The sequence below is a fragment of the Hyperoodon ampullatus genome (assembly GCF_949752795.1).
Source record: "Hyperoodon ampullatus genome assembly, chromosome: X".
NCBI lineage: Eukaryota > Metazoa > Chordata > Mammalia > Artiodactyla > Ziphiidae > Hyperoodon > Hyperoodon ampullatus.
In genome coordinates this window covers 129227984-129254294 of record NC_136913.1, presented here as the reverse complement: position 1 = coordinate 129254294, position 26311 = coordinate 129227984, and the positions used below count along the sequence as shown (strand labels likewise).

The 26311-nt window shown below is 42.4% G+C and overlaps 1 protein-coding gene across 4 annotated transcripts in view; it reads right to left on the bottom strand.

Moving 5' to 3' along the window:
* Positions 1–13539, bottom strand: part of MTM1 (myotubularin 1) — a gene marked incomplete at both ends in the record, with an annotated part of 81210 nt that extends 67671 nt beyond the window's left edge. For 3 of the 4 annotated variants that reach the window (XM_079727515.1, XM_079727516.1, XM_079727517.1), the window contains 3 exons: positions 6383–6477; positions 8150–8222; positions 11052–11114. In XM_079727515.1, the coding sequence (XP_079583641.1) occupies positions 6383–6477; positions 8150–8222; positions 11052–11114 (231 nt within the window). Of the gene's footprint in view, positions 1–6382; positions 6478–8149; positions 8223–11051; positions 11125–13507 lie in introns of those variants that run through there. The other variant, XM_079727514.1, reaches the window with a different exon arrangement.
* Positions 13540–26311: the final 12772 nt, after the last annotated feature.

Sequence of the window (26311 nt, the reverse complement as noted above, 5' to 3'; positions counted from 1 at the left end):
AAGGAACTAAAAAAGGACAATGTTGAAAAGTTTCCAGCGTATTTTTTTTGAAAAGAAAAATACTATAGGAACCCTTTTTGTTCATGCTTGTAATAAAGTGGGAGGCAATACAGGTCTGCCACTCATGTGAGATGCCCAGCTCTTGGGTGGCACGATACCGCGCACCTGCCCAATGCTCATTTCAGAACCAGATATTTGAGAGGCAGATACGAGGGCCATCATCCACCTTGATTCTCCAAGTCCCATCTCCGCACTGGTAAATCATCAAAAAGCAAAGTCAACAGACCCCAGCCTGCTAGGCCCTCACAGAAATACCTTTACCCAGTAAAAGTTAACATGTGTTCTGTCCTTAAAGAGGGTCTTGGATGGTATTCAAGAATCTTTAGGTAATACTCTGCCTAAAGAATGAAATCACTATGGTCCTATCTCTTAGAGGAAACCCTAATGACAAATTTCTCCTTGAATTTAATCCAGGAAGGACATACTGTTTCCGACGGTCAGATAATGAAAAGTGTATACACGACACGCTGCTCATCCCCCTGGCAGTCCTAAGGGTTATCATCTGCTCATCTGTGCATCTCTGGAACTCCATCCTATTTTTAAAGAGGGGTTTGTGGAATGACCGGGAGTGAGACCTAGGAACTTTCAGATGGTATCTACCACTGATGGGGAGGGGGGAAAAGGATTTCTTCAGCTGGGGGGTAGATCCACAGATGTTTATGTTATTCTTTACAAAGTTTCTATGTTAAATATTTCAAAATAATGTTTTTATTTTATTTTTTTGTGGTACGCGGGCCTCTCACTGTTGTGGCCTCTCCCGTTGCAGAGCACAGGCTCCGGACGCGCAGGCTCAGCGGCCATGGCTCACGGGCCCAGCCGCTCTGCGGCATGTGGGATCTTCCCGGACCGGGGCATGAACCCGTGTCCCCTGCATCGGCAGGCGGACTCTCAACCACTGCGCCACCAGGGAAGCTCCAAAATAATGTTTTTAAAAGTGGGAGTGTGAATGGCAGAGATGGGTGGGGATGAATATGTATGAGTTCTAGTGGAGAAAACAGCCAGGGCAGAGAAGCGGAGGGCCGGTTTAGGGAACAGTGAGTAGGGTACCTGTGCCAGCATGCGGGGTGTACAGAGAAGAGAGGTGGGGAGGCGACTCAGGGCTGAGCTGCAGAGGACCAAGAACACTGAGGAATCTGAAATGAGGGAGGAAAGGAGCCACTGAGAGTTTCCAAGTGGGGGGCGGGGAGAATGTCTGTAAGAATGTCTGTGGGAGCCAGAGAGAACGCAGTGGGGAGAAGATGCCGGCAGGGATGGGACAATGAAGACTGCAGAGGAGAATGGAGGAGGGGGGAGGAGGTGACTCCACGGTGACTAGAAGAAGAGTAGCACCATCAAGAGAAGCAAGAACACCCAAAGAAGGAAGTGGCAAGGAGAAAAAGCAGGAGAGTTTTGGCTCAGCCGTGCACCTGGGATGCCAGGTGGAAAGTCAAGGGATCTCCAGCAGGTAGTGAGAAAGGAGAAGCTGGGGCTCGAAGAAAGGTCGGTGCTAGAAAACCAGGAGCGGGCTGGGCGGACTAGGGAAGGGGCCGGGCGGTGGCTGCTTTGCCCGGCAGCTGCCGTCAGCCGGGCTGAGTGCGTGGGCAAGAGCTCGGCAGGCCCTAAGGAGCTTTGCTGACACACAGTGCTAACTGGAGAGAAGCGAGTGCAGCCGGGAAGTGGAGGAAGCCGTGGGGAGAATGAATAGAGAGAAGTGTGCTGAGGGCCTGGGAGCTGCAGAAGTTTCCACCAGGGAGTGGAAGGGGGGTGGAAGCAAGAGCAAGACAGGGGCCATCTGCACAGCCTCTGTTCTCGCCGGGGCTCCCAGCCGCCTCCCTTGGCCACCCTCTGGGGCCTCTGTTCCTTCTTTATCTCACTGAACCTTGCAACATTTCACTCCCTTGTCTACTCCCTTCCTTCTAGAGATTTCGCTCTTCTCCCCACTTCCACCAAAGCCTCGTCTTACAAGCCTGTCCTCTGCTCTGACTGCGGCTTCTTCCTCTCCCCGCCCCAGAGAGCCAGGCCCCCCGAGGCTCCCTCCGCAGCCGCATCTCTGTTGGTCATTTGGTCCCCTCAGGTAACCCTGTGGCTAGACCTGGCTGTTACGGACACCCGCACGCTCATCACTTCAGTGCCTTCAGACTCGTGTTTCCAATGGCTCCTGAGCCATTTCCACTTCGCACTCATGCAGCTGTAAGTCTGCACATTCAGACTTGTCTCCCGGGGGCTCAGCTCCAACCCACTCCTTCTCCTGTGATGTCTATTTCCACGAATGGGAGCAGCTGCAACCACTCAAGCCCAAAACCACAGGGATCACTGTCGACTTGAGTCTTCCCTTGGACTCCCAACTCCAAATACCACCCAGATCCTCCTGCCTGGCTCACGGCTGTTCCCTCCTTTCTACTGCAACGTGGGCTGGATTAGGACCTGCTTGCCTGGAAAACGGAGATCACTTCCTGGGTGGTCTCCTTGCCTCCAGTCTCCCCCTCCCCCAATCTGTCACACACGCTGCGACCCAACCTCCCTTCCTGCAACGCATGTGTCCTTCCCCACGTGACACACACACTGCTGAATGGTGACTGATGACATGCTAGAGGCTGGCGAGGCTTCCAGCTTCGTCTCCTCCCTTCCCCTCCACACTCCCGCTCCAGCACATCCCTTGGCCACTGCCACAGTATACAGGGTCCCTCCGTAGCCCTAGACACGCAACGTGCAAAAGCGCCCTGTGGAGCCTCCTCCCTCCCACCCTCCTGTCCAGGAAACGGTCCCCGATCTTCGAGACTTGGTTAGAACATCACCTCCTCTACAAGGCATTCTGTGACTCAGTGAAGAGTTAACCCGCCTCTCCCTTGTAACCTCATGGAACGATGCACCCGCCGTGGGCTTTGCCACACGACACCACACATGCTCGTCTCTGTGTCGCGCACGCGGCACCGTGGCAGACTCACCCGGGCGCTCAGTGAGTGTTTCTGGGATAAGGATACGGCCGCATGAATGAACAAAGGGTCAATCTGTCTTTCTCACCCACCACAGCGCCTGGGCCCGAAGTATTCCTGCGAGGGAAACTGGAAGTGGTCTTGCCCCCGGGGAGTCCACAGATGACAGAGTATTACAGGCCTAAATAGCCCCACTGGAGTCACGAGATCGAACGCAAGCCAAACCCCTCAAGGTCAAAAGGCGGCTATGGGATTTCTCAACGCCAAACGCAACGGTGGTGTCCGGGACCACCAGGTCTCGCCACTAGTGAAGGCCAGAGAGTGTGACAAATAAATACGGCTGAATTCCTTCCCTGCCATGCACCACGCTCCATCCTAGGCCTCACGGCTCGGCGGCGAACAGACACAAAGCATCCCCGGCCTCGGATGGACGGAACGAGGCAAAGCAGTGAAATATACAAAATAGGAGGCAGTGGCAAGTGCTCAGGAGAAACAAACAAACATGAAAGGGGGAATGGAGGAGGGGGAGGGGTTGGGAACCTTTAGAGCCGGTGGGCAGGGGAAGTTTCCCAGCAATAAGTGTGAACATGGGGACACAAATACAGAGAAGGAGTGAGGCCTTCGGCGGAAGCCTCCAGGGAGGACACGATTTTTGAGGTGGGTTCTGAGGGACGAGAGGGCTTCCAGGCACAGTGAAAACAGCCCAGAAGGGCCTCAGGTGCTGGGAAGAGGGCCGGGGCTTTGTGCAGCTGGACAACAGCACGGGGAGAGGCGGTGTGAGTTGAGGCAAGGGAAGTCAGAAGGATTTTTCTGCCACATGAAGGAGAGTGGATTTTATGCTGTGGGCAATGGGGATCCAACAAGAGTTTTCAGAGTGGAGGGGGGAGGCCCCAAAGGACGCCCAGGGGAAGAAGGCCGCGTGACAGTCCAAAGACCATGGTGCGTCTACTGCCCGGAACATCAGGGGCAGGGAAGCTGCCCTTGACACCTGACGAAACAGGACAGCTGACTCCCAAGGCAGGCCGTGCTCCCACTGCAGTGTTTACATACCTGAACCACACAGGTGTCCGCTTCAAAAGGCCAGTGAGATGGCGGCTCTTTGTCAAACACATGAGAAACATTCGCATTTTGCAGCAGAATCCACAATTAATGTTCTTATTTAGGACTTTGAGATACACTGTGATGACTGTGTTTTGAGGCTTCTGCATAACCACCCAAATGGCTTGCTTTATATGATGTTTTCTGCCATAAACTGGTTGTTTTTAAACTTGGACTAAACGATGTGGCCAATTGGTCAAAATATTTATGTAAAACTTGGTAGAAGAAGAAAAAGATTAGCAGTCAGTGTCAAATGGACATTTTATTCACCCACTCTGCGCTAATCCCTGGCCTCTGGAGTGCTGTATGAAAACGAAATAAATAAAGTTGGCCAAGTGTCGCCCAATTACAAAAGTAATGTATGCTCACGCCAAGTGGGAGGAGGAAAACAAAAGCATATGTAATTCCACTGTGCAACAATTGCAAGTACTAAACCTTTTGGTGTATTTCTTTCTGGTTTCTTTTCGACAGATAGTTTTTGTTTGGTTTCCACAGTTGAGATCACAGAACAGACACAATCTTGTCACGACACCACAGTTTAAATAATTTCCCCAGTTCATCACCAGTGACAGCATGAAATGGAACCGGGCATGTGTGGCTGGTCAACAACTTGCTCTAATTTGATTTTTGATGATTCTCGCATATATTAGCATAAAATCTCTCAGTGTGTCCCAATTTGACACTTGGAAGCTGTACAGAATGAGTCTCACTTTGGTTGGCCATATTGTATTGTATAGTACAATATAGTATAATATTATATAATGTTATATTATACTTTTGTTAGTTCAGCCTACAGGTATGTTAACTTTTTAACCAATCCCATCCAATTACTGGATCAAATAAGCTTGAGCCCCTGTAAGGACAGACCTCTTCCATCTTTCACCAATACAACTGGTTTTTATGAAGTAACTGTTATCTACGCTAAATTTTACATTAGCAGTTTCACTATAATATCTTAGCCGATTAAGACTACTTCAAACCCCTTCCCCTTCCCTTTAACCCCCTTCCAAGTTAAAGGCTTGTTACCAGTTACACAGTCTGTCAATAATACTCCCAATGGGTTTCTTTCTTTCCTGGGTACATAATCATCTGTTCAAATGATAAATTCTACAATTGTTGCCAACTGTTGCTAAGGGTTGACATCCAGCTCACTGCTCTGTTAATTTCCAGAATCTTCTTTCATATTCTGGAAAACTAAAACATTTGTTCAGCTCCAGTCTTGCTTAGAAGCCTGAAGAGAGTCACATAAATAAAATGCCCAATCTCAGGCCCATGGGGGTCTAGGAACACTACAGAAGTGGGCTCCCACAGCTAAGGCAATAAGAGTAATAAACAGCATTTTTCAGAATTTGGACACAAAGATGAACGTAATTTTTTAAAAATCAAAAGGTGCAAACTAATCTAGATTAGAACTGTCCTGAAGAAATTCTGAGGTAAAAGCAGTAAAACAAAAGCTAGATTCCCCCAACACTCTCAACATCTCCTGCGTTTAAGCTGATGTTGGGCTCCTCTTCCATGTGCCCCGGACCTATTTATCCCTCCTCGATCCAGCCCATCAAAATACAGCTGCCCCTTCAGGCTGGCCTGGGCAACGGCAACCCACCACATCCACCACAGGCCCTTCTGGGACAGCCTCAGCAGCTGTTCATTCAATCTTTCCCTTCTGGAGCATCTCGTCTCCATCACATTGTTCCATCGATGGAACATTCCTTGAAATACCATGGCAAACATCTTATGGCCGTGGAATGAGAAGGTAGAGTGGCACTAGGCCACACCATAGTCATTCTAGTTCTAAACTGCTACCTGGTGTTCTGTAATTGAACACTTGGAAAGTTCTAGAGCAGTGGGCCTTAACAAGGGATTCACATCAGATTCACACAGATCAGCATCCTCATCTGTGATGTTTTAAAAAATGACCACTGTGCCTGGACCACAAGCCTGAACATTCGGATGCAGTACATCATGGCATCTGTAGTGGCTGCTAAGCGCCGCCAAGTGGTTCTCATCGGTGCTTCTGGTAAAGAACCACTGTTCTACACCTAACTAACTTCTCCAAACTAGCAAATGGGTACAGTTACAAAACTCCCCTTCCCCAGATTATCAAGGACAAAACTTATTTTAATGCACTCTATTCCTACATATACAGGTGTTAGTGTTAAATGAGCTTTGCATAAGCCAAAAATTAAGAGTTGAGAAGCAAATATACCCCCATGTTAATGTGATCCACAGTCAATCTTGCAAGGTAGAAGAGAAACAGTTTAGCATTATCTTTAACAGTTAGGGTCATCTTTATGGTCTTAGATTCTACTTACCATTTCCAAACTTCTTAAATAAAGACGATAATTTGTGATGTAAACTCTTCCCTTAATGGGGCCATTGAAAGGACATATGTAAATAACTTCTTTGTCTATTAAGATAAAAAAAGTACCCTAAAATAATGGAAATATATACCAAGATACACAACAAATGGCACTAATTTAATATAAACTATTTGGCTAAGAATAACTACAATTAAAAAAAAAGTCACTGAAAAGGTCTAAAGCAAGCACTGGCAATGCTTCTACATTACCATGCTAGGTCGAATGGGGCTGCCACTACCTAGGGACAAGGTGATAACAGCTGGAGAGCAGAAGTGAAAGAGGGTACCGACGCTGCTACCCTCAGGTGGTTGTCAAGGTAACTCGTGAACTGCAGACTTCAACCAGAGGATGGCAATTCATGTAGGACAGTCTCACGGACTCACCACCAGTTCGGCTTTGAGGTCTGCCAAACCTCTAATCATACAAAACATCATGATGCTTTTAATAAATGAATGTCAGCAGTAGAAATGTTTAGTCTATTCTTTCTCTTTTAATAGGCCAGAGAAGAGTGGAGCTAGATTCATTTCACATATTAAGTGAGATGAAACAGATGGCCAAGAAATTAGTACATCTTTGGTAGAATCAAACATAAGGAGAAACTAAATCAGGAGAGTTGAGTTGTTATAATAAAATATATCTGTGTCTTATCTTTCAAGGATGTCCTTGAATGTGTTAATGACATTTGTTTATTTATCTATTTATTTATTCATAGTAATTTTGAAATCCCTTTCTCCTCAGTTGCTAAATGAAGAATACCCAGTAAGGCTACTTCATGCTCATTCAGTCAGTTACTACCTCAGTGAAGGTTCTGGCACTGATACAGAGCACCAAAACTTTATATATGAAGACCATCAAAAGTAAGCTATCCTCTTTGTTCTTATCCAGAAATTGGGATGGACACACGCCACTGGTTTCCTTTTCAAGACTAGGATCACGTGCGCAAGTCCGTGGACATGGAATACTTTCTCATGGTACGTGGCTAACTCATTCACACAGGTACCACGTCTATGACCTTAATCTGATTAGCACCATGCTTTTGGCCATTTAAGCTAAACAACCCAGATCTTAGTAAATAAAACGAAAGGTTCTCTGAAACCATGGTAACTGTATCATCACCAAATGGGAATCTGAGAGGGGGATGTCGACTCTAATAAAAAATGTGAATGCCCACAACAGGAGCACTTCGCTTAGAAGCTGTCAGGTGCTTCTGGATTCTTAAGCCAGAACGATCTAGTCTTTCCAAGGTAGATACCTCCCTCATAATATGAATTTATAATGAAGAAAATAAGCCAACGATCAGAATGTTACATCAACATAACTAACTTCGGCTATCTGGCAAATGAAAGATATTTTAAACCGCTGTGGTCTCCTATATTTCAAAGAAGAGAATACTTGGACTTTAAGCCTCTAAGTTGAGGCATTTTAAAGCATACATCATAGACTGGAAAACCTTAATACCATTTTGTTCTTATCACCTCAAACCATAAGAGCTTACAGCTCCAATAAGAGACTTTCAAGAGCTAATCCACTTTTTTTTTCCAAAATAATTCTGTCTTTGGTACAGAGAAAAAAATATCACTATCCTGGAGAGCATGAAGCTCTTGAGAGAACTCTTTGATCAAGAAATGTAACTTCGAAAGAGTCCGTGGGATTGAAGCCACCTGACCCTGCTGGACCTCTCATCAATGTACGAAAATCCCAACTTCACAGGCTCCTTACCAGTGATGCGGGTTTCTCCGGGAAGTCGAGGAAGAGCCTCGCCGATGTCCCGATTAACTCCATCCCTAGAAGTCTGGAAACAAAATGGTGCCATCAGGAGTAATGACATTACATGTGCACAGGATTTTAAGCAACCAAACAGAAATATCATTTTCAAAGAAAAAAATTAGAGAAATAGTGACCATTATAGAAAATTGGCACAGAAAATCAAAACGACTAAAAAGGGCTTTCCTGGTGGCGCAGTGGTTGAGAGTCCGCCTGCCGATGCAGGGGACACGGGTTTGTGCCCCGGTCCGGGAGGATCCCACATGCCGCGGAGCAGCTGGGCCCGTGAGCCATGGCCGCTGAGCCTGCGCGTCTGGAGCCTGTGCTCCACAGCGGGAGAGGCCACAACAGTGAGAGGCACTGTTTTTTTTGCGTACCGCAAAAAAAAAAAACGACTAAAAAATACAACTTAGCATTCAACATTCATTAGCTGTGTTAATGTTCAGTCTGTAAATAACATTAGCACACTTTTCAATGATATTAATTAAACACCCCTTCCAAGCACTTTATAGTTAACAGTGTTCAGGAAAGTGATAAAAAGTAAATATTAAGTGTATTCTATAGATATACATATACTGTGGCAGCTTTTTTTTCATATTAAATATTTAGTCTTATTTTGTTGAGAGAAGGAATGAAAACTTGATTTCAATGGGGCCTTAACTGAGCAACAGTAATTATAGCACCTTCTCACGACACCAGAAAATAAGTTACTACACACTGGGTTTCCTATTTTATTAAGATCTTTCTTCATGTAGGTGACTATATAAGAGGACGGGGTGGCCTGTCATTGAACTTTTGAGCCTACAAGGGCCTTGGGAACCATCTACACACAAATTCTTCATGTGACTTTACTACGTCTCTAGGCCTCCTGGCTCCACATGCATGGTCCTCATTCAATCACCGCAGCCGCTCTGCCAGGCAGGCAAAGTATTAGCCACTAAAAGTGAAGGTGAGTTCTGAGAGGCTCATTTGCCATGTGACTTGGATGCCTGGGAAAGGAGTCTTTCAATCTATTCAGCTGCCCCAGCGGATCAGTGCCAGGCACATCACTAACATCTGTTTGGGCAAAAGGTTTTTTCATTGCTGTTTTTCATTCATTTTTTTCTAGTTGTTTTCCAAAGTCACGCTGCAATTATTTCATGTATGAAGCTAGTAATCCTTGCCTCAAAGGAGTTTTCGTGAATATTAAGTGAAACAAACTGCACAAGCACACTTCTGAGAATTACCAAGGGCTATGCAAATGTAAAGTATTCTGAAACGAGAGAAATGTGGCCTGTGTATTTAGGTGAGAGATAAGCTGTCAGAGAGGGGGCTCTGCTGGATTTTTAATGGTTTTAGTCTTTTTATTCAGGTACAAAATGAAAATTCCCAGCTAATTTTCAATATGTTCTAGTGCTTGTAAGCCAAGCATTTTATAAATTGGAGGGTAAGGCAAACTGTTCCCAGCCAGGAATGCCTTCTTCAATGAGGAGCAAAAACCACACGTTTTATATAAACAATAAGACTGGAAAGAAATTATCGTCCTCCGTTAACACTGCCTCAAACTAAAAACAAGTATAATGAGCAAATTTAATATTCATACAGCCTTTAAATGCCACAGTTCTGGGTCAGGAGAAGAAAGCGTAATTCAGCCACAACATACGGGAAACAAATGTCTATTAACACAGGAAAACATGGGATTAACAGAAGATGTACTTTCACAGTAGAGTAACGTTACACAAAGACTTACAATTACCTTCTTGAAGTTACTCTTGTGTTTAGAACTGATCCTTGTACCATAACAACACTAAAATACAATAAAGACTTTTATAATTTGGGGATGAAAAGGTCCTTACAAACATGACACCAAAAGCAGAAAATGTAAGAAAAGACTGATGATGTGGTCACATAAAAATTTAAACCTCTGTATTTCAAAATCCAAACACATAAATATAATTAAAAGGCTAACAGTAAACTAGGAAAAAGTCTTATATGTTATTATTATATGTATTATAAAGAATAATATATATTATAAAGAGTTGATCGTCATAATTTATAAAGAACGCTTATAAATCAACAGAAAAGGATACCCCAAACACCCCAAAACACAAATAGGCAAAGGACATAGACAGCCACTTCACAAAACAATTACAAATGGACAAGAAACACACCTTTAAAAAAAACAAACCAAAAAAAGGTACCCTTGTTAGTACTCAGGGAAATACAAATTAAAAGACACTAGTTGGCTCCCTTCTGATTGCTTGGGTATCTCTCTACACTGCTTGTGGATGTGTAAATGAACCTCTCTGGTGGATAATCGGTAATATGTATCAAAAGCCTTAAAGGGCCATGAATAAAGCTTATTTAAAATTCCTTCTTTCCAATAGTTGTTCAAATATCTCCCTCTAATTACACAATTTCTCCTTGACACTTGGAACCATTTTCTGTTAATGTTGTATTTGTTTTGGTCCTATAACTCTTTTATCCTCATAATGAGAAAATAACACCAATATTTAGGAAGGTGTTAACAGCCTGTTCAGCGGGCCCTGGCTTCCAATCTCTCCTTCAGAAAGATTTCAGGGGCAAGAGATTGCCTAGTATCTTAAATGTAACACTGGAAGTAGTTCAGAAGTCAGAGGTTCTCAAAAATGAAGTTATGTGAAAGGATTTACAAACAAAACTCACTGAACACACATAAGGTAATCAGTCTTTTACTGAACAAGGTGGGTTAATAAAACCACATGTATCACAGAATTTACATTATGTGAATAAATAATGAAATTAATCATTCAAGAAACCCAGAATGAGCACCTAATATTCAAATACGAAAGGAGAAATGAGAGAAAGAGGTACAGATAAATCTGAAAACTCAACTTACCCTCTTAATAGACTCATTCTCCAAGGAGTGTGAATTATATTTAGAAGTCGGTGCAGAGGCCATACTGGAAACTCTACCAAGAAAGACAACATTCAATATCAATGGAATTGTATGCAATTTCAAACATATTGCAATTGAGAACAAACAGGAGTACGCTCGACAGGCCCTATTTCCCTCGTAGTCTCCAGTGGGAATGAGACACATGAAGGATCAACCACAACACAGCTCATGGGAAAGAGCTCCGATGAAGATGCAGGGAACCGTGGAGGAACAGAGAAGGGGAAGCTCAGCAGAAGACACCACACATGTTCCCGGAATTTTTATTCCTAGCCTTCAAACTGTCATGGGAGAAAACTTAATGTTTACTAATTGTGCAACAGGCTTCAAATTTCCACATTTCTTAATTTTTAAAGACAGTTAAGAGGCAGCCAGGAAGAGTGATAAAAAGGGGAGACTGCTGAACTCACACTCCTTTCCCCTTTAATAATTCTGTTTTCTCTAAATTAAGGCAAGTTAAAGTCGTATGGATTTGATGGAAATCAAATTAGGAAGATTTGATTTAATCAGTATTTTCTAAGGAAAGTATATACTTCATTTAAATAAGGCATATTCATCACAATTCAGACATAAATGAAACCATCATATTCGGAATACATACAATACCTTGGTAACCCAGGGGTTTATTTAGACTTTTGAAGATGATAGCAACAACAGGAAACTAAGTAGTGCTTTGGTTATTTTATTTATCAAAGTTAATGACACCGAGAGATACATATGAAGTCACTGGTGGTTAAACCATATGCAATTCAGCAAGGGGATTGTGGATATTTATAGGATCATTTTTGCCAGGCTCATTAAAAGACCAACCACTCACTAACAAAATACGGCATGGAGAACATCACCACCCCTTGGCACAAAACCTAGTGATTTGATAGCTGTGCACTGCTGTTCAATGTCCTTAAGTAAGGCCTGAGAGGTGACAAAAGATGCAGATGAGGGTACCCATCAGGACGAAGAGGCAGCAAGATGGCCAGGTGAGAACAATCTTACAAGATTAGCACCGCCAGGCTTCCTCCACCAGAGCTCAGCTCTCCAAGGGCAAGGCTGGGGTTCCATTTGGGTCACGCCTATCTCCTGGCACACGATGACACTCATAACTATTTGATGAACGAATGACTGATTATGTACAAAACACATACTACTGTGAAACATGATGACGCTCTGAGCTTGTATATCAGTTCACCAAATCCCAGAACACTGGAACTAGGAAACTACTGCAGAGGCTTAAACATGAACACTTAGGGCAAAATAAAATACTTCTTTATAGAAAGGAATACTAAACTTAAAAGACCTGAAACTATTAAGAGGTAGCACGACCTAAAATTAGAAATAACTTTAAAAAAAGATTAATGAATAACTCTAGAATAAATTAAATGCAGACAAAATAGTTCAGACAATATAGCCTTTAAAAAAACCTCTCTAATAGTAAATTCAAATCCAGTCAAATAACCCATTATTCTCTGAGACAGCAGAATGGATGAGATGGACTGGAGAGAGCAAGTCAGATGTTTCTGCCCTGAAATTATTCTATTGCCTAAACAATATTACATATTTGGGGGATTTTCATCAGGAACGGATATAAAATTACTTTTAGTAATCAGATGCTATAATATTTAAAACATTTTTATCATATAAGTCAATGTCTTCAAACACATGTTAAATTTTTACTGTCAAGTCAACATAAGACATTTCAAATGCTGGGTTACATAATCGACTCAGTCTTCACGGTCCTGTTTATAAACCATAAAAGAAAGATGAGTCTTCCTGTTTTCATCAATCCTCATTTAAAAACTTCAATTTAAAATGAACTAAATAGGGACTTCCCTGGTGGTCCAGTGGCTAGGACTCCGTGCTCCCAATACAGGAGGCCTGGGTTCAATCCCTGGTCAGGGAACTACAGCCCGCATGCCACAACTAAGAGTTCGCATGCTGCAATTAAAGATCCCGCACACCGCAACTAAAACCTGGCGCAGCCAAATAAATAAATATTTTTAAAAAAATAAATAACATGAACTAAATATAACAGAGAGAAGTCCTCCTTTTCCCCTTATTTTTAACTATCTGATTGAGCTATAACTCACATACTATGTAACACACCCCTTTCAAGTGAACAATTGAACAGTTTTAAGTATATCTGCAGAATTGTACAACTATCACCACAATCGGTTTTAGAACATTTTCATCACTTCCCCCAAAAAACCCCATACCCATTAGTAGTCACTTATCACTCCCCATTCCCCCGGCCCCTATCACATATTTGCTTTCTATCTCTATAGATTTGCCCATTCTGGACATTTCATATAAACAGAATCAAATAATATGCAGTCTTTATGTCTAAAGCCCTCATTTTTAGAGTTACCCTAGAAAATGCTACTATTAAAAGCTGGATTGAGTACAAAGCTGAGAAATCCAAGGGTCTGGGTAACATGGGTTAGTTCCATGATGAGGTTTGCTTTCAAATGTCATCAGTGAGCCTCTCTTTGTTGAAAGGTTGCAACAGACCCTTGAAATGTACAGGAGCTGGAGCAGCGTGACACTGAACAGCACAGGTACTGAGCCGACTCCACTCAAATCCCGACTGTGCAATTCACTATTTGACCTTGGGTAGATTATTTCACTTCTCTGGGCTTCGGTTGCTATTATCTCTATCTTACTACAGCATAGTTGGGCAAAATGAAGTAATACACATGAAGGGCTTAGAACAGTACATGATATATTTGCTAACAAATTATTAGCGTCCTTTTCAATAATGAAAGGATAATAACAGAATGCTGACGCTACAACCAATTCTTCTACAAATTAGGACTGACCCTAGAAATACTAGGAAGAAAGTTAACTACCACAGGGACAGTGCATGGCCAGTGGTAATCTAGCTATATAAAGCTTCTCTTGAAAAAGTACATGGAGGGACTTCCTTGGTGGCACAGTGGTTAAGAATCCACCTGCCAATGAAAGGGGACAGGGGTTCGATCCCTGGTCCGGGAAGATCCCACATACTGCGGAGCAACTAAGCCCGTGCGCCAGAGCTACTGAGCCTGCACTCCAGAGCCCACGAGCCACAACTACTGAGCCCGTGTGCCACAACTACTGAAGCCCACGCACCTAGAGCCCGTGCTCCGCAACAAGAGAAGCCACCACAATGAGAAATCTGCACACCACAACAGAGTAGCCCCCGCTCACCACAACTAGAGAAAGCCCGTGTGCAGCAACGAAGACCCAACGCAGCCAAAAATAAATAAATAAATTTATATTTAAAAAAAAAGTACATGGAAATACTGTCTCATTTGGACCCTGGGAAGCAGTGCAGAGTTGTAGAAAATGTACTAGATGGGTGAGTGCAGGCCCTGAGCTGTCTCTAATATCCATATCTTCATCTATAAAATATCTGTTGGTCTAAATGGGGTTCAATAATAATTAGAAGCTATAGTAAAGTTTACAAAAGTCAGCTACCCTTTTGGTTATAGTGTATTTTGCCCCAAACCCGTAAAGATCAAGCTTCAATCCTTTTTATTTTAAAAAACATTGAATTTGGGCTACCTTGGCTTTAAAGTGAAAATTGAAACTTAATTCCCTATATATATGCTAATTTCAGGAATCTAACCAAAGGTAGACTTCTATCTTTTTTGATCCTGAAAAAAACTTTTGTGATGATTTAAGCCCAGTCTTCTCCTATTACAGAGAAGATGACAGAAAAGCCTAGAGAGGGTACGACAAGACCCCAGCGTGAGTCAGTGGCAGGGCCAGCTCTAGCTGACATCTCCTAACATGGCAGTATCCTTTCCACCCAGGGAAAATTGCATCCAAGTGATCTCTATTTTTCAAGAAACCAGGTTGGATGACACTGGTCCCAGTCTCAGTAGAGGAGTTTTAGAGTAAGAAACATAGTTAGGAAAATTCATCTAGGCAAGCAATCTCTGAGACCCTCCCCAACCCCTTCAAATAAAGCTACATAAAGGTGGCATTATTTAAAAAATCAAATTTTAAAGTCACAACATGGCCTCAATTGTGTCTCTCTTGAAATTCAAGCCAACTAACCTCAATGGTCTCATGGTATCTCCCTCTCTGTCCCTCCGTGTCCCTTCACCTCTCTTCCCCCTCTCCCTCTGTCTCCCTCCTCTTTTTCTCCCTCTGCCCCTCTCTCTCCGTCTCCTTTCCCTACCACTTACCACCTTCCACATAACGTGTTGTTACTGTCCACCCTCCACACCAGAATACAAGCTCCCACCAGAATAAAAGCCCCTACCAGAATATGAGCCCCCAGCAGATGAGGATTCTGGTCTGTTTTACTTAATGCTGCAGTTACAGTACCTGGTACAGTGCCTGGCACCCAGTTGGTACTTAATAGGTATTCATTAAATGAATGAATGAACTGGGCTTTAATAAAGACTTGGCCAAAAAGCTTAACTGTTGTTTGCCCGATATTTCACTTAAGCCATAAATTTATGCAAGCTTAAAAAAAGGGTAAAACCAATCCTTGGCTAATCAAGATGCTCAAGGCACCATGGCTCTGCACAGCAGAATGGCATTAACTTCTGGCGCCTTGAAGCACCATAAGGAACTTGCACCAAAAAGAACTACCATCCTGCACCACAGACTTTACAATGGAATAGATATTTCAAATTAAGGTACAAAGAACTCTTCCCCCATGCCCTTCTTCCAGACTAAGAAACTGCTCCCTCTCCGCTGCATATGAAAAATAGGATTTCACAAAACACCTGTGGCAGACGTAACTATAAATGCTCTCAAATAAATAAGGACCATTTTTACCCTTACTGGAAACATCTAAAAGCAGTAGAATTAGAAAATAAATTTGACCTCCACCTCACTGGGCCTTTGCAAGCAAAATCTAAACTCCAAGGGGAGCTCAGTGGCCATGGTCACCGATTTGCAATTGATGGCCCTCGATTAGGGGTTTTCCCACGCTGCCCGTGTACAAACAGTGAGGAAAGGCACACAGGCCTTCCTCTTTGGATTTTACTCGCTGTGCTTTCTTACTCTGTGTTGCTGTTTAAATGAAGCTTACAGGTGATCTCTCTCTGGAGGCTCCCTTGAGAGCTGTGGGAACCTACCCAGTCTGCAAACCGACTTCGAAAGGCTGCCAGCGAGCAAGAAGTCCTGCACAAGCAGCCTCTGGGTCCAGAATTCCAGGTCTTTCGAAGGGAGCTTTCTTTACTTGGAAGTCTGTTTTGAAAAAAATGCCAAATACTCAGGGCAGAGTTGCTCAGTACTCCCAGACCCAATGCTCCCCTTGTTATAAAACAAAGTTGTGCAAAGCCCCTTTGGCTAGCCTGCAATGAAAGTCAGGGATATTATCAAACCAACCACAATTTTAAAAATCATCAATATAAAGCCTGCGCTCCAGGATAAAGGAGAAATATAATAAAAGGACAGTGATTTGTAATAACATATTTTTCAATACAAATTACACTAAAAACAAAAACACACCCCGTTTCCAATTTGGCCTCTAGGGGGAGTTTCGCCCCCAGTGAGAACCACTCGCAAAGAGAGTTCTGTTCTGCACCTGAACGCCCAGAAACACAGGATTTACAAGACTAACTTGTGCTGACTTTTGCAATAAAAGGAATCCAAATCGGAAAACAAAAAGTAAAGCTGTCAGTGTTTGCAGATGACATGATACTATTCACAGAGAATCCCAAAGATGCTACCAGAAAACTACTAGAGCTAATCAATGAATTTGGTAAAGTAGCAGGATACAAAATTAATGCACAGAAATCTCTGGCATTCCTATATGCTAATGATGAAAAATCTGAAAGAGAAATTAAGGAAACACTCTCATTTACCATTGCAACAAAAAGAATAGGAATAAACCTACCCAGGGAGACAAAAGACCTGTATGCAGAAAACTATAAGATGCTGATGAAAGAAATGAAAGAGGATACAAACAGATGGAGAGATATACCATGTTCTTGGGTTGGAAGAATCAACATTGTGAAAATGACTATATTACCTAAAGCAATCTACAGAGTCAGTGCAATCCCTATCAAATTACCAATGGCATTTTCCAGGGAACTAGAAGAAAAAATTGCACAGTGTGTATGGAAACAAAAAAGACACCGAATAGCCAAAGCAATCTTGAGAAAGAAAAACGGAGCTGGATGAATCAGGCTCCTGGACTTCAGACTATACTACAAAGCTACAGTCATCAAGACAGTACGGTACTGGCACTAAAACAGAAATATAGATCAATGGAACAGGATAGAAAGCCCAGAGGTAAACCCACACACATATGGTCACCTTATTTTTGATAAAGGAGGCAAGAATATACAATGGAGATAAGACATCCTCTTCAACAAGTGGTGCTGGGAAAACTGGACAGATACATGTACAAGAATGAAATTAGAACACTCCCTAACACCATACACAAAAATAAACATAAATGGATTAAAGGCTTAAATGTAAGGTCAGACACTATCAAACACTTAGAGGAAAACATAGGCAGAACACTCTATGACATAAATCACAGCAAGATTCTTTTTGACCCACCTCCTAGAGAAATGGAAATAAAAACAAAAACAAATGGGACCTAATGAAACTTAAAAGATTTTGCACAGCAAAGGAAACCATAAACAAGACCAAAAGACAACCCTCAGAATGGGAGAAAATATTTGCAAATGAAGCAACTGAAAAAGGATTAATCTCCAAAATTTACCAACAGCTCATGCAGCTCAAAACCAAAAAACACAAACAACAATCCAAAAATGGGCAGAAGACCTAAATAGACATTTCTCCAAAGATGATATACAGATTGCAATAAAACACATGAAAGGTTGCTCAACATCATGAATCATTAAAGAAATGTAAATCAAATCTACAATGAGGTATCACCTCACACTAGTCAGAATAGCCATCATCAAAAAATCTAGAAACAATAAATGCTGGAGAGGGTGTGGAGAAAAGGGAACACTCTTGCACTGCTGGTGGGAATGTAAATTGATACAGCCACTATGGAAAACAGTATGGAGGTTCCTTAAAAAACTACAAATAGAACTACCATATGACTCAGCAATCCCACTACTGGGCACATACCCTGAGAAAACCATAATTCAAAAAGAGTCATGTACCAAAATGTTCATTGCAGCTCTATTTACAATAGCCAGGAGATGGAAGCAACCTAAGGGTCCATCATCGGATGAATGGATAAAGAAGACGTGGCACATATATACAATGGAATCTTACTCAGCCATAAAAAGAAACGAAATTGAGTTATTTGTAGTGAGGTGGATGGACCTAGAGTCTGTCATACAGAGTGAAGTAAGTCAGAAAGAGAAAAACAAATACTGTATGCTAACACATATATATGGAATCTAAGGGGGAAAAAAAAAGGTCATGAAGAACCTAGGGGTAAGACGGGAATAAAGACACAGACCTACTAGAAAATGGACTTGAGGATATGGGGAGGGGGAAGGGTAAGCTGTGACAAAGTGAGAGAGTGGCATGGACATATATACTCTACCAAATGTAAAATAGATAGCTAGTGGGAAGCAGCCGCGTGGCACAGGGAGATCAGCTGGGTGCTTTGTGACCACCTAGAGGGGTGGGATAGGGAGGGTGGGAGGGAGGGAGATGCAAGAGGGAAGAGATAGGGGAACATATGTATATGTATAACTGATTCACTTTGTTATAAAGCAGAAACTAACACACCATTGTAAAGCAATTATACTCCAATAAAGATGTTAAAAAGAAAAAAAAAAGTTGCTCTGACTGTAGGCCACCTCGGAGGCAAGAAATGAAAAAGATGTGTTAAGATGCGCTCAACCAAACCACCCTGCACCAAAGAGAAATGTTCACGCCCCAGCCATTTAGAGATCAGGAACAATCAATTCAACCTCTGTACTTGCTCATCCCACGTGAAGACAAACAATGAACTGCAAAAGTAGGGTTCATTTCATCTTTATACATTTTTCTTCGAACAAGGTTGCAAACTTTTTCTGTGAAGGGCCAGAGAGTAACTATTTTAGGCCTTGTGGCAGCTACAGGCAATACGGAAATACAGGGGTGTGGCTGTATTCCAGCATGATTTTATTTACAAAAACAGGCTGCCACCCTCTGCCTTAAACTATCAAAATAAAGTTATTTCCAAGTGACATTTCTTCAGCCAAAGTAAATAATAATGTCCTTTAAAAAAACTTTTATATTGTTTTATTAATACTTCTACCAGCAGTCTATGTGCACTTTTTTTTAACAACTTTATTGGAGTATAATTGCTTTACAATGTTGTGTTAGTTTCTGCTGTATAACAAAGTGAACCAGGTATATGTATACATATATCCCCATATCCCCTCCCTCTTGCATCTTCCTCCCACCCTCCATATCCCACCCCTCTAGGTGGTCACAAAGCACGGAGCTGGTCTCCCTCTGCTATGCGGCTGCTTCCCACTAGCTAGCTATTTTACATTTGGTAGTATATATAAGTCCATGCCACTCTCACTTCGTCCCAGCTGACCCTTTCCCCTCCCCGTGTCCTCAAGTCCATTCTCTATATCTGCATCTTTATTCCTTTCCTGCCCCTAGGTCCTTCAGAACCTTTTTTTTTTTTAGATTCCACATATATGTGTTAGCATACGGTATTTGTTTTTCTCTTTCTGACTTACTTCACTCTGTATGACAGACTTTTAAACTAATATATGAGCCATTAACCCCACCATTCGTAGCTTATACCTTGTAAAAACGCACTATGACCAGCTGCAAAATTGTGTGACACAGTTGAAAAGAGGAAGGGAATCTGTATTCGGACCAGTTTGGCTTTCAAATCCCAATTTTGTCACTTGGTTAATAATAGTCATTCGACCTTGGACAGACTGCAGTTCTCTGTCTGTGAAATGGGCATGATACTACCTACTCCATGGGGTGGTGATAAGTAACGTGTAAAATGCTGGCACGGCAGAGGGCAAAACAGAGGCACTCAAATACCAGGTCCCTTCCTCTTACAAGAGATGCTTTGAAGTCATTCCTCAAAGTGGTGCTGACACACTAGGCCAGATTTTCCATAAAATATACAATATCTAACACTGCCTAACCATTCTGCACACATTTTCTGAGATAATCCACCTAATCTTGGCAAAGCTCTAGACAGCCTTAAAGCAGGTTATTCTCAAAGCATGCCTACTTCCATTAAAAAAAAAAAAAAGACAACACTCGACTCCTAGCCCAGGGAAAGTTTCCATGGGATCCCTAACACGGAGATCTTGCCTCTTTGCCTTCTATTCTGACTCAAGGATATAGAAATACACTAGAGGGCTCAGAGTAGATCTAACTGTAGTTATTCCAAAAGAGTACCCCCTGTCAATGTAAGCGGCTTATTGTCCAAAAAAATACCTCCAACATATGTGTTAGAGCCTCTTGATTTAACTCAGCCAAATCAAATCTCAGGGCTCAAGGGACATTGTTTTGATGACTCTTCTTTGGAAATTATAAAATCTTAAACAGTATGTCATTTAGAAACTCACTCTTTGTATCATTTTGATATTTACTATTCATTTTAAAGATCACAATACACTTACTTCCACTTCTTTAAATGTTGCCAAAACCTTTTGGCTAAAAACACTATAATTCAGATTCATTGAAGAATGCATTTTGAATCATTTTTTCCAGTGGTCAGTGATGGATTTGAGCTGATCCATTCAGCCTAGTGCTTGGTCTCCTCATGACAAATGGCACATCTTCAAGACAGCTGATTGGCTCCAGCGGCATGCGCTGTGGCCATGGAACAGGGTAACTTTAGAAATGCTTTGTAACTTAAAATTGGTATGCTAAAGCAACTATTAGAAAAGCCACCTACCATCAGGTTAACTTTTTTTAATGTAAAAAGGCTACCTAGCAATTTTATATACACTTAAACAGATCATTAAATTCACCAATGGATTTTGTAACCACCAAATACCTGCCAGTAAACAAAGTTTTAAAATAGGAACAAGATCAAGTTCCCCATCCACCTGCCAATTCCCAAACTCATGAACCCAGCTGATCTGCTCCATGACAGAACTATTTTCCCTGGGGAGAAACTATTCCCCAAAACTCTATTTTCAATTTATAAGTGAAAAGTACCTTCTTACACAGAAATTAAAACGGTAATTGTTGGGCTTCCCTGGTGGCGCAGTGGTTGAGAGTCTGCCTGCCGATGCAGGGGACGCGGGTTCGTGCCCCGGTCCAGGAAGATCCCACATGCCGCGGAGCGGCTGGGCCCGTGAGCCATGGCTGCTGAGCCTGCGCGTCCGGAGCCTGTGCCCCACAACGGGAGAGGCCACAGCAGTGAGAGGCCCGCGTACCACAAAAAAAAAAAAAAAAAGGTAATTGTTGAAGGTAGGAGTAAACACATAAGAGCCACAGCTATAATAGTGACGAAGGTGCTGGTTTAGAACATCGAACTTTCCCAGACAGGTCATTACTAACAATGAAACCGCCAACTGGAATTAGCGCTGCGGGGGGAAGGATTGGAAAGAAACTGAAGAGCAGATGTGCAGTTTCTAGAAAAACAAAGAGAGGAGAGAAGGTTGGAGATGAGCACCTGCCATTCAGCCCAGTTCCTCCAGGCACGTTCACCGGGAGGAGAAGCAGGAGCTGTGCTGGCACTCGGCCCTTAGGTAACCGCTTCAAGACAGACAAGGCTTCTGCCCGTGTACACACGCGCACACACAGCGCACATGCTTCATTTCTCTGTACGTTGTAGAAATTTCTAACATTTCACTTCTCATGCTGTACTGCACTTACCTATCCACTGACATCTTGCATCTCTCTGTTAGATCAGAGCTTCCTAAGGCCGGGGGCTGGTTCCCACTGCGATGCCATGCAGAGCAGCCTGGGCCCTCAGTTGATGAGGCAGTGAATACACTTCCACCCTCAGAAACCTGCGTGATCTTGGAGACAGTCTTTGGGCATTAATGGTGCTCCAACCTCCCTCCCTAGGGCTGATCTTTGTGTTGATAACTCCCTTGCATACCTGTATCATTTTCTACATATGGATATATCCCCAAGAGTGTGCGTGGTTTTGAACTTTTATACGTAGGTGGAATGGTTACACATTCTGCGGGCCCTTGCTCTCCTCACACGGCACTGTTGTGAGAGCCACGGATGTGGATGTGAGGTGCTGGGCCCTGCACCTCTTCCCTGCTGCAGAGGGGTCCACCGTTCCACACGCTGCTTTCCAGTCTCTTCTCAGCGGTCACGTGAACTGGCTCCAGACTCCGCTATTATGTTCCGAACAGCTTCTGGCACACGTGTCAGAACTGTGATGGCGTTTGTGTGTCAGGTTTTCCAACACCTTTGTCTGACCTTGCAGGAAACATTTTTTTTCTAAATTTCAAAATATATGGAGAAGATGGATAATGAATGAAAATGGAGGCAAATCAACCATATGAGAGGAAATGAAATCCCAGGGTTGTCAACACTCTAATTCAAGCAGCAAAGGGGAAAAGGGCAAAATAATGGATGGGAGTCTGAGTTTCTTGGGGCTGCTGAAACAAAGTACCACAAACTGGATGGCTCACAACAGAAATTTCTTCCCTCACAGTTCTGGAGGCTACAAGTTTGCAGTCAGGACGTTGGCAGGGCCATGCTCCTGTGAAGGCTCTCGGGGAGGAAACTTCCTTGCCTCCCCCTAGCTTCTGCTGGTTGCTGGCATTCCTTGACTTGCAACTGCATCACTCCAAATCTCTGCCTCTGTTGTCACATGGTGTTGTCCCTGTGTGTCTCTGGGTCTTCATATGGTGTTCTCCTTTCTTATAAGGACACCAGCCATACTGGATTAAGGATCCACCCTACTCCAGTATCACCTCAACTAGTTATATCTGCAGTGACCCCATTTCCAAATAAGGTGACATTCTGAGTTACGAGGGGCTAAGCCTACCAACATATCTTCTATGGGGACACAATCCAAAGCAGAGCAAGCAAGAGGTTAGCTTCAGAAATTAACAATCTACGAAATGGTCAACATACGGTTACCAGAACAATTTAGCTTGTCAATCCATATATAAACATTCACTGAACACCTATTAAGTTAACCAGCACTGAAATATTAATATAGCTTCTTAGAAGAAATAATGAAATGACACCAGGCTAATCATTTCTGAGATACTCCTTACTCGGCATATACAATTATTTAATCCTGTTTCCAAAGAGGTCAAATATCAGTCAACAAATGTGTACTAGGCAACTACTCTGGAGCATGGTGAGAAATTCTAAAAGAAATTGAGATAGGTCTTCAAGGAGCTAGCAACGGAGTTGGGGAGCTGAATAAATATAAGACAAGTTAAGCAGCAATAAAGACAAGGAACAGGTGTAACTTAAATAGACAATTAAAGCAAATTGGTTCCATTTACTGATTTTCTGCTACATGCTAGGCATTGTTCTAAGCACAGATGAACTCCTTCAATACTGCCAACAACCTCATAAGGCAACAACTAATACTCCTTCATATGAAAACACACAACCCTGAGAATAGGAAGGTTAAACATGTCCACTAAGAACTTTCGAAACTGGAATTCAAACCCAGGCAGTCTGGTTCTCTTACCCACTATACCCACTAACAGATGTCTGTTGCTCTAAATTCTCTAATTGATGATCAAATTAAAAAATGAAAACGTTATGCCTCCTGCTTATACAGCTGAATAAAAAAATTTTTTTTTGGAATTCCATCTCTATGTAATAAAATCTGGTCACAAATAAGAACACTAGACTTCATTTTAAATATGATTAACCAGGGCTTCCCTGGTGGCACAGTGGTTGAGAGTCCGCCTGTCGATGCAGGGGACACGGGTTCGTGCCCTGGTCCGGGAAAATCCCACATGCCGTGGAGCGGCTGGGCCTGTGAGCCATGGCCGCTGAGCCTGTGCGTCTGGAGCCTGTGCTCCACAACGGGAGAGGCCACAACAGTGAGAAGCCCGCGTACCGCAAAAAAAAAAAAAAAGAAAAGATTAACCAAATAGTGACTTTCCCCTCCAAATCCATGTCTGTGAGTCCCTGAGCCAGTATATTCCTTCTTGTTTGACTGCAGTAGTACTTTGTATTGTGGAAGAGTCTTTTCAAACTATATTAAAAAGAAGGACAAAATTTAATGAGGGTTAAAAATGTCTATCAGAGCACATGTAGCTAGATGAGTTATTCTACAAAGTCGTCCCTTTTGATGGTGTGTACTTATTCCAGGGACACTGTCACTATGCAAAGTATTCTTCCAATTCTTTTGAAAATGCTTTTAGAGCTTAAAGCTAGATAAGACACCATCTCATGACTTTTACCATATCTCAATTTTTACACTTGATCTTAGCCAAAAGGCTGAGAAGCGATGCACATCTCAATTTTTAAACAAAAAGCAATGCTTCCCATGAATGCCCACTCTCTTTATTTAATAGATGGGCCTCAAAATGATTTGGGGCTGAAGGCAAATGTCAAGTCTGCTCAGAGATTTGACTCCATTGAGGATATTTTGTAAAAGTTGTCATGGTCATGGTCTCTGAAGGCAATTCCAAAGAAGAGTTCCAAAAACTGGGCTGGAAAATTTTGATTTGGAGCTACCTGTCCCTTCTCTACATGGGCTAGAAGAAAAAGCAGCAGGTGAGGTTTTTGAATGTTGCCTAGGATCTCCCAATTGTTAAAAATGCTGGGCTTGATACTTCTTAATTAGTCCTAATTTACAAGAGCAGGTTGGCCTTGAAGGTTAACAGAGATCAGCAGCAGGACTCGTAGCCTGTGCAATAGGCACTTTGCCATAGTAGTTAAAGGAGTGTCTAAAGGGAATCTCCAAAGACTGGCTTCACTAGAAGCCTTGTAGTTTCAGAAAGGGAGACTTGCAGTGACCCACAGTATGGACAATGGTTATCTTCCTACTTGGGGCAGTTACCTATTATTCCAGCCACAAATACAAGTGGCCACCCATCCCTGCTACAGACACACACGCACACACTTCAAGAACTTGGCACTATTAGCAGGGAGGAAGTTTTCATAGACGTGGAAGATATAATCAAAGAAAAAAAGGCAGAAATAAAAAAGGCAAGGAGCTGAAGAGGAACCAAAACCAGTGTTAAAAGAATAGCAAAGAAAGAAGATGAAGAAATTCCAGTACCATAACAATGACACATGAATCCAACACAGAATTGCCATGGCTTTGAAGGAGCAATACAGTCGGCCCTCCATATCTACAGATGCAGAACCCACAGATACAGAGGGCTGACTATGGCACTTGAGCATCCATGGATTCTGGTATCCACAACGGGTCCTGGAACCAATCCCCCATGGATACTGAGGGATGACTGTATATGCTGGTACATAGAAAAATAAAAGAATTCCCAAGCTCCCGATGGAAATTCTGTTATCGACACTAGGAGGAAAAGCTGGGTAGTGGTGGTTGATAATAGTATGAATGTGGTGACTATGTAGAGTCAACAGGGCTGTTCATGAGGTATACTATCTTCCTGAAGATTATATCTAAGACATAGCTTCTACAAACATAATTCAACATCTAATAATGATTTTTTAAAAAAATCTCAGCAAACTAGGAATAGATAAGGTAAACTATGGAAAACCTATAACTAACATCTACTTAATGGTGAAAGATGCAATGCTTTCCCACCAAGTGTGGGAATAAGGCAAGGATGGTTGGTCTTATTGCTTGCATTTGATATATTTTAGAGATCCTAGCAACTTTAACAAGACAAGAAAAAGAAATAAAAGACATAACATATTGAAAGGAAGACTTAAAATTGTATTTGCAGACAACATGGTCACTTGTGTAAAAAATCCTAAGAATACTAGAGAAAAACTACTAGAACTAGTAAATAAATTTAGTAAGTCAGCATGATATACAATATCAACATAAAAAATTGTATTTGTATCATTAGCAATGGACAAATGAGCACTGAAGTATAAAAATATCATCTGCATAATTTAAAAAATAAAATATTTAGGGATACATTTAACAAAAATGTGTACAAGATCCATACACTGAAAACTGTAAAACACTGCTGAGAAAATTTAAGACGACCTAAATACATGGAGAAACATATCATGCTCAAGGATCAGAACACTCAACATTGTTATGATGTCAATATTGATCCATAGATTCAATGCAATCTCTATCAAATCCCAGTAGGCTTTGTCATAGAAATTGACAAGATGATTCTGAAATTTATATGGAAAAGCAAAGGACCAAGAATAGCCAAAATAACCTTGCGGGGGGGGGGGAGGGGGGA